General features: G+C 51.5%; 7 protein-coding genes across 7 annotated transcripts; 4 read left to right on the plus strand and 3 right to left on the minus strand.

Moving 5' to 3' along the window:
• Positions 1-5,080: 5,080 nt before the first annotated feature.
• On the plus strand, positions 5,081-6,787 carry N7539_007847 (uncharacterized protein; the record flags this gene model as incomplete). The annotated part of the gene is made up of 1 exon (XM_056937448.1): positions 5,081-6,787. The coding sequence occupies one exon, from the start codon at positions 5,081-5,083 to the stop codon at positions 6,785-6,787; it is 1,707 nt and encodes a 568-aa protein (XP_056787313.1).
• Positions 6,788-7,591: 804 nt separating this feature from the next.
• N7539_007848 (acetate uptake transporter family protein) lies at positions 7,592-8,887 on the minus strand (the record flags this gene model as incomplete). The annotated part of the gene is made up of 3 exons (XM_056937449.1): positions 7,592-7,963; positions 8,187-8,346; positions 8,475-8,887. The coding sequence occupies 3 exons, from the start codon at positions 8,885-8,887 to the stop codon at positions 7,592-7,594; spliced, it is 945 nt and encodes a 314-aa protein (XP_056787314.1).
• A 2,872-nt stretch (positions 8,888-11,759) lies between these two features.
• On the plus strand, positions 11,760-15,097 carry ams1 (alpha-mannosidase; the record flags this gene model as incomplete). Its single annotated transcript, XM_056937450.1, has 2 exons — positions 11,760-14,410; positions 14,470-15,097. The coding sequence occupies 2 exons, from the start codon at positions 11,760-11,762 to the stop codon at positions 15,095-15,097; spliced, it is 3,279 nt and encodes a 1,092-aa protein (XP_056787315.1).
• Positions 15,098-15,460: 363 nt separating this feature from the next.
• On the minus strand, positions 15,461-16,401 carry N7539_007850 (chromatin modification-related protein EAF6/MEAF6; the record flags this gene model as incomplete). Its single annotated transcript, XM_056937451.1, has 3 exons — positions 15,461-15,736; positions 15,806-16,030; positions 16,198-16,401. 3 exons carry the CDS (start codon positions 16,399-16,401, stop codon positions 15,461-15,463), a joined length of 705 nt encoding a protein of 234 aa, XP_056787316.1.
• Positions 16,402-16,794: 393 nt separating this feature from the next.
• N7539_007851 (low-affinity Cu transporter) lies at positions 16,795-17,687 on the plus strand (the record flags this gene model as incomplete). The annotated part of the gene is made up of 4 exons (XM_056937452.1): positions 16,795-16,884; positions 16,954-17,158; positions 17,403-17,493; positions 17,570-17,687. 4 exons carry the CDS (start codon positions 16,795-16,797, stop codon positions 17,685-17,687), a joined length of 504 nt encoding a protein of 167 aa, XP_056787317.1.
• A 140-nt stretch (positions 17,688-17,827) lies between these two features.
• On the minus strand, positions 17,828-19,475 carry N7539_007852 (putative F-box and JmjC domain protein; the record flags this gene model as incomplete). The annotated part of the gene is made up of 2 exons (XM_056937453.1): positions 17,828-19,007; positions 19,189-19,475. The coding sequence occupies 2 exons, from the start codon at positions 19,473-19,475 to the stop codon at positions 17,828-17,830; spliced, it is 1,467 nt and encodes a 488-aa protein (XP_056787318.1).
• A 575-nt stretch (positions 19,476-20,050) lies between these two features.
• Positions 20,051-21,720, plus strand: tif1 (putative eukaryotic translation initiation factor 4; the record flags this gene model as incomplete). Its single annotated transcript, XM_056937454.1, has 6 exons — positions 20,051-20,087; positions 20,267-20,341; positions 20,423-20,491; positions 20,578-20,936; positions 21,002-21,366; positions 21,432-21,720. The coding sequence occupies 6 exons, from the start codon at positions 20,051-20,053 to the stop codon at positions 21,718-21,720; spliced, it is 1,194 nt and encodes a 397-aa protein (XP_056787319.1).
• Positions 21,721-22,332: the final 612 nt, after the last annotated feature.

Consider the following 22,332-nt stretch of genomic DNA (forward strand, 5'->3'; position numbering starts at 1 on the left):
ACGGGGGAATATATAGTACAATAGTCTGAAATGTTGATTTACGATGGTCACATGGAGTATGTATTTTGTCACTTCGTATGTACTGTTTTTCAGTGGTGCAGCTTGGTACGGTATATTTCCATAGATCTTGGTCAGACGAAATCAATAGCAGAAATGTGATGGATAGATAACCTTATTGTCCTGGTGGGGATCTAAACAGACACTAAGGATCGGCTAGACTCGATCCGCTACCTGTTCCAGTCTAGTGTGAACTGGTGTTTGATCGAAAGACGATACGTCGACGAACGGTGGGGGCACTACTACTGTACTACATGTAGACTACGAGTAGACAACGAGTAAACTACGAGACGAGCAATTCGACCGAAAGAACGGAGGACCGAGGGAATCCTCCCTCACCCTTACTCAGTACTGTCGTCCCTTCCTCACCTTCCGTCTTCAACCCGGACACCCAATCACAATACGAAACAAAGGCAAACCAAATCAGGTCAACGGTCGGCCTAGTCTACCTCACCTACTTAGAAAGAAAAAGAAAAAGAAAAAGAAAAAGAAAAAGAAAAAGAAAAAGAAAAACGACCCGTCACCATCTCCAAGCAACGTCTTCGGCACAAAAGTAACCTGGAGAAGCTGGAGATGGGCGCAATTCTCCCCTTGGAATTCCTTAGCTGGCGTGTCGTGCTCGGCTCAGGCTCGCTCTCACCCTTGGGTTATGACCGCCAGACCCAGCCAGCCGAAGCGATAGACCCGTCTAGCCCGGATGCGCTACGAAGTCTCCTCAAAGGAAAGTGATTTATGTACTGACGTGCGGACTGAAACGGGGACAGGTCAAGGTACAATCCAACATCCATCCCTCGATTACTCGGTAAGCGACGGGAGGACAGATTCAGAGTGCATGCCACATACTAATGATGAGACCTTTTTTCGTCTCACCCTTGCTAGACTCATCGCGGCTCAGCCTCAACCATGTGGACATTTACACTTTACCTGATTTATTTATTCAAAAAAAAAATTTCATGTGGATTTCCTTGAATCCCATGTCAAGTTAAATTCCTCGGATCGGAAAGAATCGCCCAGTCTTCCATTGGCACTGTGGCTTGGTGTTGGGTTTCTGCTCTATGATTTCACTCGTCAAAGTCTTGCCTTTTCCAGCACGTCATGGTGTCCCAAGGGGTCGGTAGACGTTGTAGACAGTCAAATCTGGATCTGTCAAGTCCGGTGGAAAGATCCAAAAGCCGCAAGCTACCGTACATACTCTGGCGGCGTGGAGTATTCTTTTGACATCACGCACGGGTCTGGGGCTGGAGCTGGAGCGGGAGCTGGGAAGCTTTGCCCTTTCAGGTTTAGTGGTTGCGCCTGACTATGGGGGGATTTCTATGTTGCTGTTGTAAGTTAGGAGTAGTAGGAGGAGGAGGAGGAGGAGGAGGAGTAGTAGTAGTAGTAGTAGTAGTAGTAGTAGTATTCAATGTTAATTAACTTACTAATGACTACTCGGAGCTTAAAATATAGGTCTCTCTCTTCCAGGGCTGTTGCCCCTTCAAGTTAGACCACGTCATGAGGTGTAGGAATTCATGACAAAGTGACTCTCGAGTCTCTCAAAGGTACCATCCTGACTCCTGACGTATTACCGTAGTATTCAATCATCTCCTCTTCTATCCAGCTGACGCAGCGCGTGTCCGCCATCGAACCACCGACGAATAAGAAGGACACATGGACGACTCTTTACATGATCATCGACAGGAAGATCGTCCTCTCGGCAAACCACGTGCGGGCCTCAAGAGCCAACCTTCTTGCTGCATTGCACAGCATGTACATCAGTATGCTGTAGTGAGCGCTCGCTATACAAGTGTCGAGTACATAATCGGTCTGGAAAAGTCGGTCGCCAGGTTCGATGAATTCGGTGGGCCCTCTGTCGACCCTGCAGGTCATTGGGCGTCCTTGCGTGGCGGATCTGGTCCAACCAGTGCCACTTGGATACGGGATTGGGAATGTGCCGGTCCAGGTGGGTGGTTTGTTGTCGACAGGGATGAGAGAGAGAGGGGGTGAGAGATGGGGAATGGAAATACGTATTCAATAATGACTCTTGTCTTTCCCCATGCTGGGCTCTCGGAAGTCTGGACACTGTTCTGAATGGTCTGTTTTCGTGCATCCTGAGAGGGAATACGTTGTACAAAGTTTCTATACGAGCTATGCATTCGTGTAACTAGTATAGACTTATGATGAACAGAAGTTCTAACCAAGTCGCTGCGAATGAGCAGCAATAACAGAGGTCGAGACCGAGATCGAGGGAGAAACCAACGTTAGAGGAGTTGGATGCTACGAGGGTTCACCTCCATCACGTGCGGAGGTAGCTCATCAAATCCCAGATTGCTGCAAACCTCTCAGACCCGACATCATGGGAATCCTCGTAGTCATACAGTCACACAGGTATAGTTTCATCACTGCCCAGCCTTGCGCTTGAGGTGCTGTCCTGCTGCCTTGCTGTCTGCTGTCTGTTCTCTGCTGCCCATCCGACCGAAAAAAAGCAAAAGTCACCCTGGACCTGGTTCAGTGGCCATCCTGGCGGTCTCCAGGTCAGCCTAATCGCTCTCATCGCCTGATCGCCTGATCGCCTGACTGCTCACGAACGCCTTCCTCCCCCCCCCCCCTTTCTTTTCGTTCGCATCGTTGTTGGTCGTTCGAAACTCGCATCCCTTGCAGACTCCATCCACTCTTGGAGTGGCTCTTGGCTGGGGTGTCGGGGTCTGTGCTCAGGTGCTGACCAGGCACTAAGCCTCTTCCATTCGGGTCGCTCTGCAAAAGTCAATTAATTAGAATTGTTCAGGTGGAAACTGGTTACTGGCCTTTCTGTCCGGTGGAGAACGCCTGGATGTCTTATTGACTTCTCTGTCCCGATCCCTTTGTCCTTCTCGGGATGCTGTCCGTCTTATCCGGTGGTCCTGCGGGAGTGGTTTTCATTTCACGAATATACCAAGTCTGCCCTGGATGATGGAAGCGGCGAGGGTTTTATCGATGATGATGAATTCTTCGTGTTTCATCCCCCATTGACATTGCCCGTCATGACCTCCACAACGGGGACGCCGATCGCTTACTTAGGCTCATCGCGGGTGTGGGGGCCCTTCCTCCACATCGACGTCTGTTGGCTCGGGGCGTCGGCGCTCAGGTACACTGGCACAGACTCTCGACTCTCGAGGACTGCCAGGGTCGAGGACTCCAGTGGCCTGTAGGTAGAGCAGTGAGTACTCCAACTGCACATGCAATGGAAACACTGACTGCTATGATAGTCACATAGTCACCCGAGTACTACAGTCTAGTAGTCTACTAGGACTTCTAGCAGTACTCTGACCATACTGTACTTTCACTCTTGACCTGTACCCTTCCCGTGATCCACTCGATACTCAACACTTGCAGTATGACACTCGACTCTTTCCACTGGATGAACCCCTCTGGATCTCAACCTCCTTCCCCCTCCCGCAAGCCACAGTACGGCGTACAATAGTGCACTCCCGTCGACCGTCTACACATACTACAGTACCCACTACCGACCTACTCAGGGCTCAGTGCACTCGCAGCCCGGCCGACATGGTCCGGTCCAGTCTCCATGACTGCATCGTCCAAGATCAAGAACCAGCAGGGAGTCCACGTCGGGGCGGTCATTGGTGGGACCCGCCCTGATTACGTGCATTCTTTCGAACGCCAGGCCGATGATCCCATGCATTCCAGAGGAGATCATCCTCATGAATGGGTGGGGTCCATTCTCTTTCCGGAGAGGGAGTGCCAGAGCACACCCACGGCAGTAACTTCAACGGCAAACGCACTGTCTGTCGTGGTCCTTGCTCGGCAGAGTGCGAGTATTGCGCATGTAGGTTGACTCTTTACCGGGACTCAATGAGAGGTATACGATGTACTCATGTAGGAAGTCTAGTACTAGTCCCGGTCCCAGTCCTAGCAGACTCGCAGACTAGCAGACTAGCAGACTAGCAGACTAGCAGACTCGCAGTGTGACACTGTTCACTTTCTAGCGACAATAGCTATTAGCTACAGTCTTCCACTCGTTCCACTCCTCGCTTTTCCTGTCCTCGTCCACGATTCTCATGCGCGCCTGCAGTACCGGGCGTTCCTGGCGTTCCTGGCGTTCCTCTCCAACCCCTCCAATGCCGCAGTTCCTGAACAGTGCCTGAATAACTGACTCGCCCAGCGGCGGCCCCCAGGGTTGGTCTCCGGTCCCCTCGTCATGGTGTCTCTGATCCCTCGCGTGGTATCCTGCACTCATGACTCCACTCTCGTCGACGGTCTTGTACTCTTCCCACCTTTTTGGGGGGTGGTCGGAGTCATCGGGTCCATCTGCCTCACTGCAGGAGCAGGACTGGCAAGACCCTCTTGTGGGGGACTGCCTGGCTCAATTTCATCATTGCGATTTAATTGCCATTTCCCTCCATTCTTTGCGGACCACGTTAGACTTTCCGGTTTGGTCTTTCTTTGGGATTATCTTCTTCAGATCACTCTCAATCGCTTCTTGTAAATTGCTCCCCCTTCCCTCCGCCGCGAGTGGTCTCGTCGGCCTGTAATTTCTTCCATTCGTCGCCTGTCATTGGATTGTCCCCATTCAAAAGATTTTCCTTTCTTGGACGATCAACTTGGGTCTGAGCTCAGGTGCATACACTCTTGGCTGTCCTTGGACTTCTCTCTCGCTCTGCTCTCGGGGCTCTGCGCTTGGCTCTCAACTGCGTATATTATTAGTACCCGACGATCTCCCCGTTAGGCCATCTCTTTGTTTCCTCGCCCTGATCTTCTTTGGTGGATCAGCCTGTCGAGAGTTTGGTGATCCACTGGTCTTCGACTCTCTCTTTGTCCACCCTCACCCTCGAACAAACAAACGTCTGGGGAAATCTCCGAGCTTCCTCTTGTCTCTCCACCCACCTCATCTGCGCCCTCTCTCCCTCTCTCTCTCTCTCTCTCGCTCTCTCGCTCTCTTGTGCTTCACCGAGCGCCACGCCATCTTGCACCCTTCCAAATTAACCTGCTACTTATTATCGTCAACCGCCCGCCGGTGCTTCCTCCGGCCCATGCTCATTGTTCACGATCGATGACCGCACCCGTCGTCCCCATTCTCTACCACTCTATCAACAACGACGACTACCACATCATGTTCGCCTCCACATATCCAACTCGTTCCCCACCACCGGTGCGACCCTCACGGTCGCTCGAAGGACTCGAGCAGGTGATCCCGCCAACCTTACCCGCTACCACCTACAACGCCACATCAACATCAACCACCAACATCATCAACACCACCACAACGACACACAACTTCGTCACGAGCTTTCCCTCCAATCACACAGACTTCTTCCCGCCAACACATTATGGATCCCACCGCTACGACATTGCCCTCAATAAACCCTTACCCGCACGACCGATCCTATTTGACGAACCTGAAATCTCCGTCATGTGGAGTGACTCGAGTGACAGCGAGAGCGACGACGACGACCACGAGAGCCTCTCCGGGAGTCTGCGCGATCGGCCCAGGGACCCCCGCCATGCCTCCGAGTGCTATCCCATCTTCGTGAGTACGAGTTCCGACGACTGTGACGACACGGTTGATCGTCACGCCCCCGCAAACTCCAATCCAGGCCCGGACTACATTAGCCTGGGTCTGATCCACTCCCCTTCTCCGCCAACCACCGTGGAGGAGATGCGATCCCGCACGGACTCCATTCTGTCTCTAAGCCACCGAGCGAGATTGGCTGGTGAGAATAGTGAAGAAGAAAATGAAGAAGAGGAAGAGGAAGAGAACGACGACGACGACGATGAAGTGCAAGGAGTTGTTGAGGACGAGGATGAGGATGACAATGAGGAAGGATTGGGGAGGATCTCGGGGGCTGTTCCTGTGGGACGATCGCTGATTTCCAAATCCGATGTTCCCTATGGACGCTACTCTCAATGGTCGCAGACGCAGACCCGGGGTGGCACCAATCACTACTTCCGGGAGAAGAAGTGGGATTTCTTCCCCGAATTGGCCCCCTCGGCCGCTCAATCAGGGAGCCGCGTGAGCACGACTGGCCCCCGGGCGACCAAATCGCGGAGAAAAGACGGTCGCTTGAATGTATCGAAGCGCCGCAAGTGGCAGTCGCTGGATCGAGCCGGGCTGGGGTTGGCCTTTGGCATGCGCGATTCCATTAAGACGTATGTGCATCGCACGCTCTCGCGGGACTCTTCTGAAAACAAGACGAGGGAGGTGTTGCCTCGTCCATCTACTGCACCGGTGGAGCAGCTCGAGGCCGAGGTGTACCCGAAGCCGTCCGAGAACGTCCAGTACCGACCTAAAAATGACATTGCTGTTCAACTGCAAGCATTGTCCATCACCACCTCCTCCAGTAGCAACGACCTTCCTCCCAGCCCCAAAAGCCCGCGCTCGTTCCCACCGCGGCCCAAACAACTCGCCGTGCCCATGACGGATTACCAACGATACGGGCCTGCGATCTGGGACACTCCCAAGAAGTCCAAATCAAAGACCTCCTGCTCCAATCCATCCTCCCCGATCACGGACCAATTCCCGGCTCCAAGCACCTTGACCCCGCCGCATTCCCCGGGGTTGAAGCTTTTCTCGCAGAGCGTTCCTCGTGATGGGTTTGGCGCCCATCATGGAAGAAGTGGTGTGGCCTTGACGCTGGAAGGAGCCAAGAAGAAGATTTCCAAGGATGAACGGCGCCGGGAGCAGCTGAAGGCTCAAATCAAGTTGATTGGGCCTGTGGATCCACACTCCTATATGCAATCTGAGTCTGCTTGGGTTTGATTGCGAAGCACCTTGACAGGTTTCTTTTGTTCTTGTTTTTTTTGACCCCCCTTCGTGCTTCGTCTCGTTTACTTCTTTGGAGTCATTTCTTCCTCATGTCTTTGGCACGATCTTGTTTTATTTTCTACCCTCTCTTCTCTGTTTTGCATTTACTGGGCACATTGAGTGCATACCGACGACTCCTAAGATTCTGAATTTCGCATTTGAGCAAAGCAGGATCTCCGGCGACTCCCCTTTTTTTTGAACGACACAGTTCTGGTATTCATTCTTTCGATGCACACCTTTGTGCGATCTTGGCGTTTACTACAGATTGACTTAGCATGTTTTGTTTTGTTTTTTTTCTTTTTTATGGTATGAGGGTGGGCATGGCAGACGGAACCGACATGGATACGGCGTTTGCATTGTTTCTCGCTTCTATATGTTGCGATGGCGCTGATCGAGATTGAAGTACGGGTAATCAATTCTTCCTGATTGTGTTGGTTATGTCCACGGATCGCTATAGCCTGTCGGCGCATGAAATGCCGGGTTTTCGAGTCTGATTATTTACTGTAGCTCCATGTCTCCTGAGTACTGGCTATACGATTGGCCTGTCTGGACGAGGCGATAGTATATCTGGTATTTGTATTGAATCGTACATGCTTTTCCTCTTGAACATAGGCCCCCGCCATGCTTCCCCCATAGGTGGAAGCACCACCACCATACAGACCAACATATACTCGAAGATCCCACTCCAACCTTGAACTTTACCCAAGCCAGGCGTTTCAACCCATATTGACAAGTCCCGCCAGAACCAATTCGAACCCATCACGCAAGCACCACCCCGTCTCTCCCCCGCCCCGTCTTCCTACCTCTGCCCTTGCCATCCCCATCCCCATCGCCAGCCCACGGAAACACCCCCACCGGCAGATCAAAAAAGCCCGTCCGCGCATCGAAAATCCCCGCAAACGCATTATACCACGCCGCCAGGGCGGCCAGCAGGCCGAAGGAGCCGCCTGTCTTCAGGAGCGCGGCCGGGAGGTGTGGAGGTGGGTGGGTGTCTGCGGTGGAAGGGGTGCAGTGGAGATGGGCGATGGCGAGGAAGAGGTAGTTGAGGTCGAGGAAGAGGAAGAGGAGGAAGGTGGCGAGGTTGGTTTTGAGGGTGCAGAGGAGGAGGAGGGTGGTTAGGGTGAACCATGCCTGTTGTGTGGAGATGGTGAGTGGTCAAGTCTGGCTCGTGGGGCGGGGGGGGGAAGTGGATATAGATGAGGAAAGAAAGGCTTTTCCATAATGTTTTTGGTTTCTCTTTTGTTTCGGGGTTTCTTGCTTTTTGAAAGTGGATGATATCATGGAATGTTGGAGGGCTAGGAGGTTCGACTTGGACAGAGCTACCTAGTCGTGCTAATGTGTTTTGTGTACGTACCATTAGAAAAATCCCCATTAGAGTCTCCTTTTGACAGACCGAGTCGTATGCCGGAACGTATTCGTTTTTCTCGAGATTCGAGAGTAAGCCGAAGGATATCCAGTAAGCACCGTATGACCCAAAGGACGTGGCACTAAAGGCGTTTCCGACGTATATCTCCCTGCAGGAAAGGAGCACGGGTCAGTGGATGAATGCGTCTACCCTGCGCCCGAGCAGGAGCATGCACGTCTATCTAAGATGGGTGATCATGATCATTGTCGACGTTCTCATCGGTGTCGGATGACATACCACATGCCCACAATCAACTGGACCGCTCCGCCGTAGATCAATGCAGATGCCACATTCTCCGCGGCAATTGACAACCCCAGCCGAACATTCATCATGTTCGATACAAACGCTGTCAGCGCAAATGCACAGAGTCCCAATGGAGCCGGGTTGGCGATTGCCCGAGGTCGTCGAGGGTGTTGGAGGTCCTGGTCTTGAGAATTGTGTACGTGCCGCGGTGGTCCCCGGACGATTTCCCCGTTGTCTAGTATGGGAGTCACGGTGGCGGAAAATGGAGATGGCATGAGGACGTGTTCATGGAGTAATTGTGAGCAGATTGGTGTTGAGCTTTGCGAGTCGGATATCAAGATGGGATCATAGGGCTCCGAGGGGCCTTTGATCTGCTGGAGTTCGACCATCTTGGTGGTAGATGCCATTTTCTTAGCTAGTCTCTTCAGACCTCAGTCTCAGATATTGCCGGCCTGGGCTTTCCCAGGCTTCCGGTGTTTTCGGCACTGTTGTCGAAGTAGATCGACGACGCTTTGAATAGCAGAGCTTCAAAGCCCCGAACCCCCGATCCGCGAATATGAAGATATAGAGATGTCGACGTATCTAGCCTGGGTAGTCTTGGCTATTTTCTCCTGCCCAGAGGATTCGGAATGATCGAAGGAATGATTAGAGATCTCTATATGCACACAGGATCAACCCAGGCAATAGCCAGGATCCCTCTTCTACTCGGAAAAGACCCATCGTGCATGTGAGCACAACCCTACGGCGAGATCCGGTCTTGCAGCCCACTGCCAGGCCCAGAATAGTAATTTATGACACATTCGACGTGACATTAATTAGGTAGCGGAGGTCCTTGTAGTCTGGTGGAGGCGGTGGTGGTCCATGCTGATCAGATGAATATCAAGAGAAAATCCGGAGGAATGGTAGGATGCGGGTAGAGCCGTAACCATTTCCCACGCTTGTTCGAGTTCGACCATGTCTGACGGAATGGTCCAGACCCCGTGTGCACTGCGCATGGCCTGCAAGTTCTGACGTATGCTCGTCACTTTGTACTTTGCTTTTATGTTGGGATGGGCGAGGATGTACCTCGAAAAGGAGACGCAAGCTATTTCAAGGTCCTGAGATCAAGGTCCATGTGATCTAGATCGAGTCCGGTGCGCTGCATCAAGGGAAGGCAGTCCGCGAATTGCCAGGTGGGAATCAACCTCGGAGGAGGAAGGAATAGCCGACGGCTTCATGTCTGCCCAAAACTAATTTCCCACGGAATGACAATCGTCATTTATGTCAGGTATGAAAGGGACTTGCATGAACGTTCACTTCGGAAAGAAGCTCAGACCATGTCCCTCGTACATAATCACGAATCCAGTGCTCATGACATGGGACCGATGCGTTGTTCTCAGTGTCAATGTAGATGGAAGGTCTGGAATGACCTTGACCTCAATAATCCGATTCATGCCCACGGCAATTCGGACCCATCAACGGCGTGTTTTTCCACCTGGATTTGTGAACAACGGAAAAGATGTTCTAAACGAGATGATTTGCTTTGGACTTTACCGGAGGCCGCCGTTCCCCGCAAACGCCCGGACCAGAAGAAAGCAGAAGCAAAAGGCGGACGAGATCCACTTACTACAACTGTACATCACCATAACGGAACCTTACTCATACTCTGCGCACGTTCAAGAAATCCAAGAATTCCAAGTCGTAAAGAAAAATCGTCTATCTGTTGACCGTAGCAAATGCGGTTGGGGAATATCCGACCCGACGAGATGACTGTTCAGCGCGGGTATGTCCAGGTCCTCCACTTGGTCATCCATGAATTAGCCTGAAATACCACGACATTCTCTACATACTTAACGATCAGCTGCTCTTGTTGCACGCTCACTCTAGACCATCGTCTGGTACTTGGAGCATCGGCACGACCCGTTGGGCGAGATATCCCACACCTACCAGAGTTTCGTTATTCAAAGTTCTTGAACAAGGTATAAAATGCAGTCCATTATCTCTTGACAGACGCAAGCTTAGGGTTTTATACTTGAGAGCGTGGCCAACCCCTGCCATTATCACCGTCCACAGCAAAGCTTGTGTGGCAATGATGCCATTCGTACTATCGTACTCCATCCGTTGATATAACGAATCTCCGACCTCGACCAGTCAGCGGACATCAAAGTAGTCGAAGTAGACTATGGTAGTCAGGAAAAACGAGGTACGTACTTGTTTTCGATAAAATAGTATTCCAGTGAAGCTAGGTATCTGAAATAGTAACCAAAACCGGAATTCACGTTTCCGACTTCAGATCAACGTGACCAAAGCCCGACTTCAGTGGGCGATCACGTTGTTTATGATAGGCGTACTCCAACGCAGCACAGTGTGTATGCAGTATATTCGCCGGGTGTGGTGTTATCAAGTGGGTATACCTGACTTGAGATTAAAGATGCATGATTTGTACAGAGAGAGGTGCAAAGCGAGAAGTAACCGGAGCAGTCAAGGCGGTGGTAAAAACCGGAGTCAAACAAGTAGAGAAAGAGCCCAGAGGAGTAGCAAAAAGACATCTGGATGACCACGATGAAAAATTCATTTGCTGCGCCCAGAGTGAAATTCGAAATCAATCTTACATTCTCGATGCGTGCAAAAGGGTGTTCGATTACACTCATGTATATCCATCTACCAGCTATTATGATAACCTGAATGCAACCTTGAAGCCACTTGAGGGTCAGATAAACCAGTACTTGACTGTCCAAGCTTGAGATGAGGCAATAATGCAAAAAGATCTCCTCAAATCCCATCTCTCTCCAGCTACAATCAACTCGGATCGGTGTTCTGCGAACAATCGATCGAGCTACAAACGGTTCCCATGAGGGTGAAGCCGAATTCCAGGACTAGAAGACAGCCTGGCCCGAACTTCTCAAATCTGCCAACAGCCACGTTTTAAGCCACTGTGTCTCCTTTGACGATTTTTACAGTGAATCAGGTCAATTCAAAAGTAAGACAATTGTACAAGACCGACTTTCCATTCATTGTAAACAATCTCTGTGCGAGATCCATTGGATCCCGCTGCAGATCGAAAAGTGGATGCTGCGGGGTGAGGTCACACCAGCTTCTCCGCATTTAGCCAAGATGCGTTCCTTCCTTCCTCCATTATTCTGGCTCTATCGACATCCCAGTCGTCCATCTCGGTCTTCGACACTCTGCTGCAGAGCATTGTAACAATTTGCTAGATCTTACTTCTCCTTGCCATTCTCATTCCTCGCAGTGCGCGAGATCAGTATCGATCTCCCCTTGTTCACCTACATCTTCACAGCCATGGGTGGAGAAGCTCCGCATATCGTCCCCACTCTGGCCTCGCGGTCGCTGCCACAGCTCGCAGAGCGTCCAGTTGGGCAGCGAATCAATCGAATCTACACGGAACGCCTTCGCCAGTTCACTGCAAATGGCCAGTACGAAGGACAGAATCTAGTGTCCAAGTACTACGAGGCCGTGGTCTCCGACGAGGAGCACGTCAAGCTGTCCGTGTATTCGGTCCCAGATCTGGAGCGCCCGACCTTTGACGATGCCACCTCCCATGACTTCAGACCGACCAAGGTGGGCGAGTCGTTTGGCCCCAGCTGGTCCACTCATTGGTTTCGAATCCATTTGACGGTGCCCTCTCACTTGCTCAAAAAAGAACGTTTGGAGTTTCACTGGGATGCCAACAATGAGGGAATGGTCTGGACCAAGGAAGGACATCCCTTACAAGGACTGACCGGTGGTGGAGAGCGAACTGAATGGATCCTCCCCGATGCCTGGCGTGATGGCGAGACTCACGTCTTCTACATCGAAATGGCATGCAATGGCATGTTTGGTAACGCTCCGGGAGGGGATTCTATTCAGCCACCAAATCCCAACAAATACTACCAGCTCAGCAAGGCACAGATTGTGGCTGTCAATTTGGAGGCCCGGGCCCTCTACTATGACTTTTGGATCATCGGGGATGCTGCTCGTGAGTTTCCAGGTGATTCTTGGGAAGCCCATCAAGCCAATGTGGTTGCCAACGCAATGATGGACGCTTTCATTGCGGGCGATGGGAGTCAAGAATCAATCAAGGAGGCCCGAAAAATTGCACAGGAATATCTCGGTGACGCAGTGGATTCATCCGACGTCTACGCAGAAGATACGGATCCATATGTCTTCGCCATTGGACAGTGTCACATCGACACCTGCTGGCTTTGGCCATGGGCAGAGACCAAGCGCAAGGTTGCGAGATCGTGGTCCAACCAGTGCGACTTGATGGATCGTTATCCAGAGCACCGATTTGCTGTATCACAAGCTCAGCAATTCAAATGGCTCGAGCAGTACTATCCCTCCGTCTTTGACCGTGTGAAACGTTGGGTTCGCAAGGGCCACTTCCAGCCAATTGGTGGCAGCTGGGTCGAGCACGATACAAACATGCCGAGCGGCGAGTCGCTTGTTCGCCAATTCCTTTATGGGCAGCGATTCTTTGAGAGCCGATTCGGCAAACGGGCGACTACCTTTTGGCTGCCAGACACATTCGGCTATTCGACGCAGATTCCTCAAATTTGCCGACTCGCTGGCATGAGCCGTTTCTTTACACAGAAACTGAGCTGGAACAACATCAACAATTTTCCGCACACCACCTTCCAATGGGTCGCGCTTGATGGTAGTCAGGTCATGTGCCACATGCCTCCATCAGAGACCTACACGGCCGAAGCTCATTTCGGCGACGTTAAGCGCAGCATCACGCAGCACAAGTCGATGGACCAAGACAAGACCTCCCTGCTAGTTTTTGGCAAAGGAGATGGTGGTGGTGGTCCAACTTTCGGTCATCTGGAAAAGCTTCGTCGATGCCGCGGTTTGAGCGATAGAATCGGTTCATTGCCCAGGGTCAAGATGGGCGACTCGGTAGACGACTTTTTTGAGAGGCTGGAGCAAAAGGCTGCCAACGGTACCAATTTCGCGACATGGTACGGCGAACTGTACTTCGAGCTGCATCGCGGTACCTACACCACTCAAGCAAACAATAAGCGGAACAATCGCAAGTCCGAGTTCTTGCTTCGAGAGATTGAGCTTTTGGCCACCCTGGCCACTATTCGTGGCTCTGACAAGAAGTACAAGTATCCGAAAAAGGAAATCGACATGATGTGGGAGGGAACCTTGCTCTGCCAGTTCCATGACTGCCTTCCGGGTAGCTCCATTGAAATGTGCTACGACGATTCTGACAAGCTCTATGCTGAGATATTTGAAACGGGGCAAAAGCTACGCAAAGAAGCTCTGGCTGCCTTAGGAGTCTGCAAGAAGCAGGCGCTAATGGCACTTAACACGCTACCATGGCCCCGTTCGGAAGTAGTCAAGGTTCCTGCATCCTTGATAGCCTCTCACGGCTCCAAGTATGCTTTGGTTGACGGCTCGACGGGCTTGATCCAATGTAAACCTGTGCAGTTGAGTGCCACAAACCGAGCAATTGTGTCCGAAGTCCAGCCTGGCGTTTTCCGTTTGCAGAATGGCAAGCTCAAGGTCGATATTCAGGACGGCGTTATCGTCTCCCTCTTTGATGTCGATGCCCAGAGAGAGGTGATTCCAAAAGGTGGAAAGGCTGGGCAGCTTGTTATTTTCGACGATAAACCATTGTATTGGCAGGCTTGGGACGTGGAAGTTTTCCACTTGGAGTCACGGAAAGAGCTCAAATCAACCAAGACTGCTATCGCTGAGAATGACCCCAACCGCGTCAGTGTTGTGACCGAAACCAAGATCAGTGACAAGAGCTGGGTGAAGACAACGATTAGTCTCTCAGCTTCTGTCTCATCGGATCCGTCGCTGGTCGAATTCGAGAGCGAGATCGAGTGGCATGAAACGATGAAGTTCCTCAAGGTTGAATTCCCTGTTGATGTGACCAACACGGAGGCTTCATACGAAACTCAATATGGTATCGTGCGACGTCCGACTCACTATAACACAAGGTATGTAAAGAGTCATTTTTAGTAAATGAGGGCGCGACTGACTTTTCTTCAAACTCAAGCTGGGATATGGCCAAGTTCGAGGTTTGTTGTCACAAGTGGGCTGACCTTTCGGAGTACGGCTACGGCGTCTCCATTCTGAATGATTCCAAGTATGGCTTTGCCACCTGCGGGAACCTGATGCGACTTTCTTTGCTTCGTGCTCCCAAGGCACCAGACGCTCATGCGGACATGGGTCGACACCACATCCGATACGCCATGCTTCCTCACTCTGGTAATCTTGATGTCCGCACCGTGCGAGCTGGCTACAACTTCAACCACCCCCTACTTATCGAGCAGGGAGATGCCGAAGCTTCAAAGTGCAAGGCCGCTTTCAGTGCTTTGTCGGTGCAAGGTAATACATCCATCATCATGGATGCTGTCAAACGTGGCGAAGATGATGAGGATGTTTCCACGGGTGGACTTTCGACACGCCCAGGTCAGAGTATTATCCTGCGTGCATATGAGTCCATGGGTGGTAAAGCTCGTGCCTCGATTCATAGCTCGCTTCCTATCAAGCGTGTTTGGAAGTGCAATATTCTCGAGGACGACCAAGAAGAATTGAAGATTGTGAAGGCCAAGGATACAACAGTCACTGTGGACGTTGAATTGAGAGCGTTTGAGGTCGCAACCTATCGTCTGCAACTTTGAGTATTTCTCTGGGGTCTATACGAGGAAGGAGATCAATGATATGCAACTCTTGTCACTAACTGAGATTTTGTTTGGCTCCCCTTTCAATACATTGTGAACAAGGCGTTAGGAGATCCCTAGTCTCAATTCACCGTGTTCCATGGATGCGAAAAGTAGAAAGATGGTTTTGCAAAGTCATAATGTACATGATGGGCAATCGAGGTAAAACAAGCCCGCTGTTCTCCGCGGTTCATCCCTTATTCCATCACCAACTGAACGCCGTGGTATTGAATGAGATCTTTGACGCCCCCCCCCCCCCCCCCCCCCTTCGCTTTAAAAGAAAAGATTTCCGAATATCGTACAAATCACAGGAGACGCGTCCATCTAATCCCGCCCATAACTGACCTTCAAGCGTTTAATCGGCGGTTTAGAATCTGCGTCATCCGAGACCTCCTCCGCTTGATTTTTTCCCTTGGTATTCTTTGACCCCCCACTGGATTTCTTCTTATTCTTGGAGGCGCCGCCACTACCTCCAGCCTTAGAAGCTGTCCCTGAATCACCGCCATTGCTCTTATTAGACGGGGCGTTTCCGCCAGCCGTGGAGGTTGGGGTCGCGGCTTGGGATGGCGTGTTCAAAGCCGAGGAAGGACCAGGGGAATCCTGTCATAACAAAAGGCATTAGCACTCCAGAGACTTCCTAATCCGCCTCCCCGGGTGAATGCGACGTACCAAGGTGAAGCTGGCCGAGCTTCGTGAAAAGACCCGGTCCGAATCTGTAACCTGTGCCTTTCGCCGTGCTCCCGCACCCGAGCCCAGACTGAGTCCTGACGCTCCCAGAACGGACCCGCTCGATGATCCCTTGATATAGTTGTCGAATCCTCTGATAATATTGCCTGCCGTCGTCTCTTCGAGATACGTTTGTTCGAATCGAAAGATCTGGTCTTCGAGCTGGGCCTATTTGCGTCACGTATCAGTCTCGCTTGTCGCGCTTGGATTTGTGTTTCGGCCCCAGCACATGAAAATCGAATATGCAGACGCTCATGAGGTATGATCGAGTATAACCTCACAATCGCATCCTCGTCGACCGCGGGTGGGTTTGCGCGCGACGCGATTCTACTCACCATGCTCTTATCCATCAGCCGCTTCTTTTGTATTGTGTCGCGTAGATCCCGTCTGAGTTTCTCGTAGTATGGTAGTCCTCTATTCGCTGTATTTTGCTCATTCGGCGCATTGGCAGTGGCCGTCGTGGCTCCGGTCGTGGGAGCTGTGGTTGCGGGCGCGCTGGCGACGGGCACAGCGGCCTGGGCTGGAGCGGTCTCGGCCATGTCGAGGGATCTTGGAAACTCCAATTTCAAATGGGAGGGGTACAAGTGTGACGCGAAGTGTAGGAGGAGCGGACAGAGAAGTAGAGATAAAATGCGGTGACAGTGCGGACTGGCTGCGGCCGTCGGAGAAAGTGAGCTGCGGGACTGCGAGGCTTAAAGCTGTGTAGTAGTCTGGCTGGTCTAAGCCGGAGGGATGGCATGGATGATTGTGCCCGCTCTTATCGGAGTTTGTCTGGTTTGCACCCCCCGCCCGTGTTACATCTTGTGTGATGTTGATCCCCCGACGCCGATCACTTGCAGCAACACGAGGATCATACTCATCTTGGAAACAGACTGATCCGGGAATACTTGCAGTTGGATACCTGGGTCGATTATTGCCACAGCGTTTACTCAATGGATCACTCGATGCACATGGATCACGGTGGAATGGATCATGGCGGCATGGACCATGGCGATATGGATATGGGACAATGCAGCATGAATGTCAGTTCTCTGATTTCAAGCTCACTCTGTCCGTGTACTTTGCTAACGAAAATTCTGTCGTTCTCATAGATGATCTTTACTTGGTCCTCGAAGAATCTGTGCATCATTTTCCGCCAGTGGCGCATCACCGGGCCCGTCTCTTTTATTCTTTCTCTTATACTTATCGTTCTCCTCACGGCTGGTTACGAAGGGGTTCGACACGCAACCCGCAAATACGAGGCACGCCACAACCAGAGATTGAATGCGATTGCAGTATCGACAAATACAGGTGGAGGTATGTTGTTATAAAAGTAGTCTGAATTCTCGCCTTCTGCTTGCCATGTGGTGGCCTGGATACAATACATAGCTATGTTGCAGCGTGATAGCAGTCTGAAGCTTCTTTGGCTCTAGGCTGGAAGTCTCCTTCCTACTTTGGCGAGCTTGTTCATTGATTCCTTGCTCGGCAGTGGATGAAATTCCGGGCCCAACGGCACTCAACGCCCACCAAGTTCAAACCGAAGGCTCACCATTGATTGTAGGGAGGGACAGTAGAAGTGCGCTTGCACGCCGAGGGAAGCTCGTTCTGGCCGCGCTGTATGCCGTCCAAGTCTTCTACAGCTTTTTCATCATGTAAGTCGAGTGCTAGTCCTGTCAACTTTGCATCAAAGGGACAATGCTGACGCGCCACTCTTTCCCCTCTGGCCAGGCTTTTATTCATGACGTACAATGGAATGGTCATGCTCGCGGTTGCTGTCGGTGCATTCGTGGGACACCTGATTTTTGCCGAGGATGCTCCAGCAACCAAGTCTATCGCCTGCCACTGAGATGGCTCGCGCATAGTGGAGCCTGATGATGGAGTACTTGTTTGACTCTATAGATCCCTGTATGCCTAGGCATATGTAATCTGATCGCGCTTCACGGGTCTCGTGTAGTATCCGGTAAATCTTTCGTGTGTACGCCAGGTTCAAGGAACCTCGACATCACTGTCATCTCCAAAGCCGAAGCTGAAGCCTCCTGAGGTATCTTCGTCTTGTTCACTTTTACCATGGACAATCTCTTCCCACTTCCGTTTTTTGCTGTCGGCTTTTTTCTGCAGTTCTTCCAGACCTTGCGATAAGAGCTCCGGATGAGTCTTTCGCATGCCATTGACAAAGTTCTCATAAGGATTTTCCACGTTCTTTCGGAACCCAGAGACCTGGTCCGGCTTATTGGCCAGGAAATCCAGGGCGGCGGTGATGTGCGCGCGAGGCACAAAATTCTGCGTGATCGCAATAGACGACTCTAGGTTAACCACAAGATGCCACCATCCCGAGGGTACGTGTATAATCTCTCCTTCGCCGCAAATACCTTCCATACAACCGGGGGTGCGTCGAGCCTCTGCGTGGAAGTTGATCAGCCACTCGGCAATGCTCAACGGCGATGTGACCTCGCTCTGGTCATCAGAAACGAAAACACCGGGAGGTGGAGGCCGCTTGTCACCAGATGGAAACATGATCCAGTACTTGGGACCACGCAGGACTGCGTTCCAGGCGCTAGTTGCGTTCGGGTCCTTGTGGAATTTGCTTCCTGAGCGCTCAGGGCCTACAATCATCCACTGATGGTCTGGACGGTCCTGACCAAGAACAGAAAAGAAATCTTCCGCAAAGCATGCAGGCGGCCAGTATGCGGCATTGGGAGTCGACTCGGGCGGGCCCACCGCGAGACCCATTTTTGAAACGAAGGCACGGTCGAACAGATACAGCGGACTCTCGTCGGCATTGTCCGCCATGTAGTCTCTGTAAGTAGTCAGAGGCCAGTCAACAGCCTCTGCGCGGAACTTTTCTTTTCCATGGCGAGAAAGCAGGGACCCGATCGTCCAATCACTATAAACAGGCCAAGCTTTGACAGGCTTAGTCAAGATAAAAGGTCTGTCGGCCCACTGGGCATGGAATTCTTCTGGGGAAAGGTCTGGCAAGCGAGGGATTTGGTTGCGTGTTGGTATTTTGGTCACGTAGGGTTCAAGGGAAATATGAGCGCAGTTAAACGGGCGATAGAGAACGTCCGAGTAAAGGTCTGAACAGTCGATCACCGGAACTTTTGAAGGAGGTAAATTGAGGTAAGTTGAGCGCCACGTTCCTCTCCATGTGAACTCATCTGGAGGAGACCTGTGACATCAGTCAGTAATAGTTACGCTAGACGCCCATCCAGGTGGTGAAGCTTCAATCTCGTGGGCCGGTCTTGATGCCACGTTGGTTGACTTCGACTCGACGCCAAACGATACGTCCCTCAGTCGGACTTTGACGTGGGGTAAAGGGAACTATAGAATTTCTCGGAGTAGCTTCTTACCCGATGAAGAGAGTTTTCCACAACTCTTCCGCACGTGTGAATGCGTAAAACGCCTTGCACGTGCGTCCAAGACTTAGCAGATCGGATCCATTCAGGTATTCCAACAACTCCAACAACAACTCGTCGGGCAGATGTTGAAAAGTACCGATATGGTCGCGCAGGCTCCATGAGGCCAGTAGCGCGTTTCCGGTCGGCTTGACACCGAGTGGATGGCTCGGAATGGCTTCGTTGCCTTCTTGGTCATCCAGTACCGACGAATGGATTGGCAGGGTTGTGATGTCAGGCATTGTCCGCCACTTTGAACCTTTAGGGCTCTGATAGATAAGAGGTGAAAAAAAAAAAAAATTTCCACCCGCTGCTCGAAGGACGCAACAATCACTTGGCCGGACTTCAAGATTGCAGGATTGGGCCGAAACGGCACTGCCTGAAAGCTTCTTTCAAGGAAACGATTTCTGGACTGCCTCGTCGGTAAAAAGAAAGGAAATCAACAACTGCCATCATTTTATTGTTCTGTCGAATCTTCCCCAAGAGCCACTTGCGAGAGGCCCGTGCACAGGACCACCGTACTGGGTAGGCGGTGACCTTTTGCGCACCCGCGAAAAAAAAAAGCGTTGGAGCAAAAGGCACGATCCGCTGAGGAAATTTTCCTTTCTCTCTTCTCCCACCCTTTTGTGATCTAATATCAACAACCATATTTCACCCATTTCCTAGTATCTCGTGCGCTCTTCAAACTTGAAGAGCCTTGATACTAGACTTACGACACTCGCTCGCGAACTTTCCCGCCCAGGGCCCGTTCGCTTTTCGTCACCCCACCCGATCACAGCGGAGAGTCGCCTGTGATCACACATCTCTTATCACAATCATGTCGGCCGACAAGGGTCTCGAGGACCTCCAGGAAGGTATGTTCTGTCGCCTTACTTCCGCTTCTCTTCGAAATATCTATCCCTGGTCAACTACACGATCAGACTTCCCCTTCTCAACGTTCTTGGACATCTTCCGCACCACGACAGCGGTCGAAACGAGAAGACGGAATTTTGACTGAAGATCACTAACATGGATCCCCTTCGCCATCCTGCAGGTCAGATCGAGTCGAACTACGATGAGGTTACCGACTCTTTCGATGCTATGGACCTGAAGCCTGAGCTGCTTCGCGGTATGTGAATCCTTTCGTGGGGTGGACCGACATCCCGCCCGTGGCGGGGCTACTGAGAAATCCACTAACCTGACCGAATAGGTGTCTACGCTTACGGTTTCGAGCGCCCCTCTGCTATTCAGCAGCGCGCTATCATGCCCATCATCAAGGGTGAGTCGACCTCGTCCTTTGTTGTCTTGATCTACTTTCAGGATCCATTCCTTGTCCAACAATTTAGACTAACACGTCCCTGTCAGGCAATGATGTTATCGCCCAGGCCCAGTCTGGTACCGGAAAGACCGCCACTTTCTCCATCTCTGCTCTCCAGAAGATCGACCCCAACCTCAAGGCTTGCCAGGCCCTCATCCTCGCCCCCACCCGTGAGCTGGCCCAGCAGATCCAGAAGGTCGTTGTTGCCATTGGTGACTTCATGACCCTCGAGTGCCACGCCTGTATCGGTGGTACCAACGTCCGTGAGGACATGAACGCTCTGCGTGACGGTCCCCAGGTCGTCGTCGGTACCCCCGGTCGTGTCCAGGATATGATCCAGCGCCGCGTCCTCAAGACCGACCACATGAAGCTGTTCATCCTTGACGAGGCTGATGAGATGCTGTCCGTAAGTACTCACTTTGTGGTCATTCGTTCCCTCATTCGTGATATTAACCCCCTTTCTTTCTACAGCGTGGTTTCACCGAGCAGATCTACGACATCTTCCAGCTGCTCCCTCAGTCCACCCAGGTCACCCTCCTGTCTGCCACCATGCCCCAGGATGTTCTCGAGGTCACCACCAAGTTCATGCGTGACCCCGTCCGTATCCTGGTCAAGAAGCAGGAGCTTACCCTTGAGGGTATCAAGCAGTTCTACATTGCTGTCGAGAAGGAGGAGTGGAAGCTTGACACCCTGTCCGATCTCTACGAGACTGTCACAATTACCCAGGCTGTCATTTTCTGCAACACCCGCAGAAAGGTCGACTGGCTCACCGACAAGCTCACTGCTCGCGACTTCACCGTCTCTGCTATGCACGGTGATATGGAGCAGGGCCAGCGGTATGTTTTTCCTTGAATTCCCCTTATAGCTTTCTGTACGATATACTAATCCTCTTGGTGAATAGTGATGTTATCATGAAGGAGTTCCGTTCCGGTTCTTCCCGTGTCCTCATCGCCACCGATCTCCTTGCCCGTGGTATCGATGTTCAGCAGGTTTCTCTGGTTATCAACTACGATCTCCCCGCCAACCGTGAGAACTACATTCACCGTATCGGTCGTGGTGGTCGTTTCGGTCGTAAGGGTGTTGCCATCAACTTCGTCACCGCTGACGATGTTCGCATGCTCCGTGAGATCGAGCAGTTCTACAGCACCCAGATCGAGGAGATGCCCATGAACGTTGCTGACCTCATCTAAACGCCCTAACTTTTCATGATATTTTGATGCGGATTTGATGATCGCAGAAACTGCGTCAAAAGTGGCTTTTTGTTTCCCGGAGGTTTTTGGTATGTAATGGGACCATTCTCCATGACCGATCTTCAGGGTCGGCCATGTCATCTTCTAGGAGGCAATAGGCTTTTTCTATGTCCCACCCTTTCCTACATGTCACGAAGGCGTGATATTTTCACGCTTCTTTATGCTCTCGCGGTTTTTTCATTCCTCATCCCCGCACTGATTCTCCCGCTTCCCTTTGTATCTAGCTCGCTCTGGTTGGTTAAGGATGCCGCTTTCTCGTACTTAATCACATAGATCGGGCCAAAATATGACTTCTTCCTCACGGTTACAAACTATTTTAATGATGCCACATGATTGACAAGTAAACTTCACTATCTGGTCTTCAATGGGACCTCGTGTGGATATGACTGATTGGCGGAAGACAGTCCTTGACTACGATCGACGCGTTCCATCATTGGCATCAAGTCGTCAATTACCTGAATTGCATGCTGGCGAGTGTTACGGGTGTCTTCGAAATATTTTGGGCCTTTGAACAGCAATAATAGAAACATTCGTTTTGATCCGATATAGATG

Source organism: Penicillium diatomitis (assembly GCF_028827545.1).
Source record: "Penicillium diatomitis strain IBT 30728 chromosome Unknown utg000011l_segment0_segment0, whole genome shotgun sequence".
NCBI classification, from domain to species: Eukaryota; Fungi; Ascomycota; class Eurotiomycetes; order Eurotiales; family Aspergillaceae; genus Penicillium; species Penicillium diatomitis.